The following is a 4,058-nucleotide window of genomic DNA, read 5'->3' as shown; positions in this document are numbered from 1 at the left end:
AAAAAAAAAAAAAAAAAAAAAAGAAGAATGCAATTCTACACTTTTCAGTATCTCCAGCTTGCATCAATGTACTCCAGCATACTAAGCAAATCTGTGTTAATATTTCCATGTAGAAAATAGCATATATATTTTATTATAAAAACATATTTTATGATATAATCCATCTGAAGTGGTTTAAACTGTAAACCACTGTTGCTTATGGGAATAATTATTAGTTACCTGAAAAAGTCTACTACCTAAAGAACTCTTATAAGGAATGAACCATAATTGCAACAAGGCATTTAGAACACAATTTTAAAATTTCAATTTCAAGACTAAAAAGAAAAGTATGGAAATACACGTTCAAGGTGAGGACTCTTTTAATGTATATCCTAGTTTGGTTTCAAAGCATAAGAGATACTCTGAGAATTTCATTTATCTCGGATGCCTCTGAGTCTGGGTTAGAAAAAAAGCTGAAATCTGAAGGTTCTTGATCATGTGGCATAATCCCATTTATGGTAGAGCATAAGTTATTATGAATTATAAAGAATATCATTAGAGTGAGATCCATATTAAATAACAAGAAGTGAAGGCTTACTTTCTTATTTCTACATTTAAAAACATCATGTTCTTCTAGATTCTTCTACCTATTTCTGCCCTTTGATCTTCAAATTCCCTTGACTGTCCTACCCCCAGTTTACATTCTAGTCCTGGTCGAGTCCTTGAGTCCCTGACAACTTCTTAAACCATCAAATCATGACCCATCACATCCCTAAAACTGTCAGTTGAGCTCCTTGACCACAAGGCAGTTTCCTCTTTTCTCTCCTTTATTCATTCTGTCAGTCAGTTAAAATGTGCAACCTAAATTTCCTGGGGGCAACAGAAAAAAAAAGGTAAAGCAATAAATGTATCTTTTTCAAATGTGATCAGCACCATGAAGTAAACAAAAGAGGGCATTATGTAGGAATCTCTGAAAATATATTTAAACCAAGAGCCCAAGAATGAACATTTAAAAATCTGCTCTTATCCCTTCCTTTATTTTGTATGAGGAAGGCTGGGACAATTTGTTACTCTTCAGGGGCTGATGTCTCCTAAGTAATAAGTGCTCTTCTTTCTCAAGGAATTTCAGTCAGAAGCCTTAGCATTCTCTCCCGAGCTAAACCTGCCTTTGCCACCAGCACACTGTCAGGAGACTCAAAGGCCAGTGCGTAAAATATCAGTGATTCTCCCCTCTGATTCATTCTTCAGAAGCATTTTATAGGATGCACACAACTAATTACAAAACCCAGGTGCTAATTAATGATTCCACTCAGCATGCACCCACTCTTCCCTCTTCTATTACCTGATCAGCCACAGCGCGGGCTAATTTGTCCATTCGAGAACCTGCTTCAGCAATTTTCTTGGCAGCATTAATGACATCAGATGTATTTTTCAATGGGCCTTTGCCTCTGAAACAACATATACAACATAATTAGAAATCCACTTAATGACAGGAAAGAGACCAACCTTCCATATCCTTTGTCAAGGAGTCTAGTGTTGTATTTTATTTGGCACTGGCTACATTTAGTAGAATTTTGAATGTTTTCTTGTTTAACTCCAGTTTCTATGTTAATAGTCATTTTGGGAAATATTTTTCCATATTTTTACATTCATGTTCACATTTTACCTTTTACATTAAGTTCTATATTTTTAAACAACGGCTGATGATAAAAGATGATCACAAGGGAAATGAAAATTTTAGAGTTGCTTACCGTGTATCAAAAGCTGCTGTACAGACTACCTCATTTTGACTTTATAACAACTCTACAAAGTAGGTATCATCACTCCCATTTAGAAAATGGGCCCAAAATGATCTATTAACATATCCAAGCTTATACGGTCATAAAAAGTTCGAAACTTTAAGCAGAGTCTAGCCAAAATAAATGCACATGCATTATCTTCCCATCATGTCTAGAATATTTATATTTTATTATTTAAAGTTTAAGTCCAGCTTGGCTCTTTGAGAAGCAGTTATCTCTTGCACATAACTGGGAACTGTTTGGCCAGAATTTCAGAGTTTTGTTGGCTTGTATGCTTCAGTACTGATTTATGAAAGAACATACAAAATGCTGAGTGACAGTAAATGTTTTGGGCTTTCAAACCATCACCCTAATATTTTACTATAAGGCTTGTAATTAGGTAACGTGTTTAATATTATATGTCTTTTAAATATTTATTGTAAAGGAAATGGAAATTATGCTGCATCATAAATCTCTAAACAAAATGTAGCATGTAATACAACTTTTCTTTCCCTTTTTGTGAGAGGTCAAGAATAAATTATGTTTACCAGTTTTTAGCATTGTTAATTACCCTGGTCTCTTTATGTGCATACAAATCAATGTATTTTTTAAGGTTGCAAGATTACAATCCTATAGTTAGAAATGTAGTGAGCTGTACAGAAAAACTATTCAGAAGCGATTTATTTAGACTGTGTAGGGTTATACAGAGCGGGCAATGATTGCTATTGTTACATAATATTTTACAAAATAGACGACTTAAAATGTCTTTCAGTAAACTAATGTAAATGAAGGATATTTTGTTCCATTTCTCTGCTAATTCCCCTTCATGGATTTTTCGACATTAGTAAGTAAAATATACTGGGTTTGTATTAATGTTTAAGTACAGAGACAGACACACAGCTTAAGGTATTTCATTTTGTTGTAGTGATTAACTCTTCCACAAAGTACATTGAGTTCACAGTTGCTATATAGATTTTAAAATATAGACAGTAATTTCACATGTGAATTTTATATAATATGGATGAGTTAAAGATTCTGTGACAATCTGTTTGCTCTTCCCTAACGCATTTTTATTAGTGCAAAATAAATTTTCTTTGATTTTTAAAGGGCATCTTGGATACAGAATCTGTCAACATTTAATAGTATGCTCATTATTGCATATTTCTCTAACTTCTAGACCTTAGAAAATCTATTTTCTGATGTTTACTCTGACACAATATTTGTTGTAACTTCATCTTAACCCATTCAATAATACACCATTCTGTTTGATTTTGCATTGCTAATGATGGTGTGTTTATTTCAAGACTTTCAAAGGATCTTGGAAAATGCTTCCTCATGAACCTTCCTTAATAACTTCCAACAGCTGATTAATTCTGACAAAATGTGCCAGGTTAATAAAGAATGTCTATATATACCCTGAATTTGCTTGAGGCTCAGGCCCCCATATTGTAGACAAAGAATGAAAAGAAGCATGTCTTTTTTATTATAGCAGAGACTACAATTCATAGACTTACTAGCATATTAGGAAAAAAACAAACAAACAAAAAAGCACTTTGAGACTTCAGAATTCACGTTGTAGACTCAATTCAAATTCTTGGACTCACAACCTGGGTATGAGAGTATATTTCATAAATAGAGAGTAAAATAGAAGTTCTGAGATCAAATATTTTCCCATTTTCTAGTTGGGGAAGCTGAAACCTAAGAAGGAGGACAAAGTAACGTGCCAAAATGACACTGCTATGCACAGAGAGAAACAGGATGGAAATCTGTTTCCTGAATCACAATTTAGTACACTTTTGACTGAATATGCTTCATTCTTAAGAGAACAGCTAAAGTAACATGCTCAGAGAAATACAAGTAGCCTTTACTACATACATTAATACAGAAGAAGTTACAAAAAATACGAATTAAATAGATGGCTCAAGAATTCAGAAAGAGGTTGGGAAAAAAATAAGTTGCAAACAGAGATTAATGAGTCAGAAAACACTAGAAATTGTGAATAAATCCTAAAGCTGGCTCTAAACCAAAAGGATATAGAAAATATATTTAGAATGCTATCAAAAAAAAATGGAGAAAAATATCCTACAGTAAAAAAGGTAGAGCAATAACCTTAGAAAATAAAACAAAACAAAAAAATGTATCGTAAAGCTGCTTTCCTCAAATATATGTAAATAAACGTAAAAGCAGACAAAATAAGTTTCTAGGAAAATACAATTTATCAAAAATGGCCAGAAAGGAGATTTTGAAAAATTGAAACAATCTGATTTCCATGGAAGAAAGAAAGCTGTCAGATAGAGCTCA

General features: G+C 32.9%; 1 protein-coding gene across 8 annotated transcripts in view; it reads right to left on the bottom strand.

Annotated features, from left to right (window-relative positions):
- Positions 1-4,058, bottom strand: part of CTNNA2 (catenin alpha 2) — a 1,139,443-nt gene that overhangs the window by 41,706 nt on the left and 1,093,679 nt on the right. For all 8 annotated transcript variants that reach the window (XM_037741389.1, XM_017536690.1, XM_017536691.1 and 5 more), the window contains one exon: positions 1,322-1,427. In XM_037741389.1, the coding sequence (XP_037597317.1) occupies positions 1,322-1,427 (106 nt within the window). The remainder of the gene's footprint in view (positions 1-1,321; positions 1,428-4,058) is intronic.

This window comes from Cebus imitator, unplaced genomic scaffold, assembly GCF_001604975.1.
Source record: "Cebus imitator isolate Cc_AM_T3 unplaced genomic scaffold, Cebus_imitator-1.0 Scaffold100, whole genome shotgun sequence".
Classification (NCBI taxonomy): domain Eukaryota; kingdom Metazoa; phylum Chordata; class Mammalia; order Primates; family Cebidae; genus Cebus; species Cebus imitator.
The sequence above is the reverse complement of the archived record's forward strand: the minus strand, read 5'-3'. Positions and strand labels throughout refer to the sequence as shown.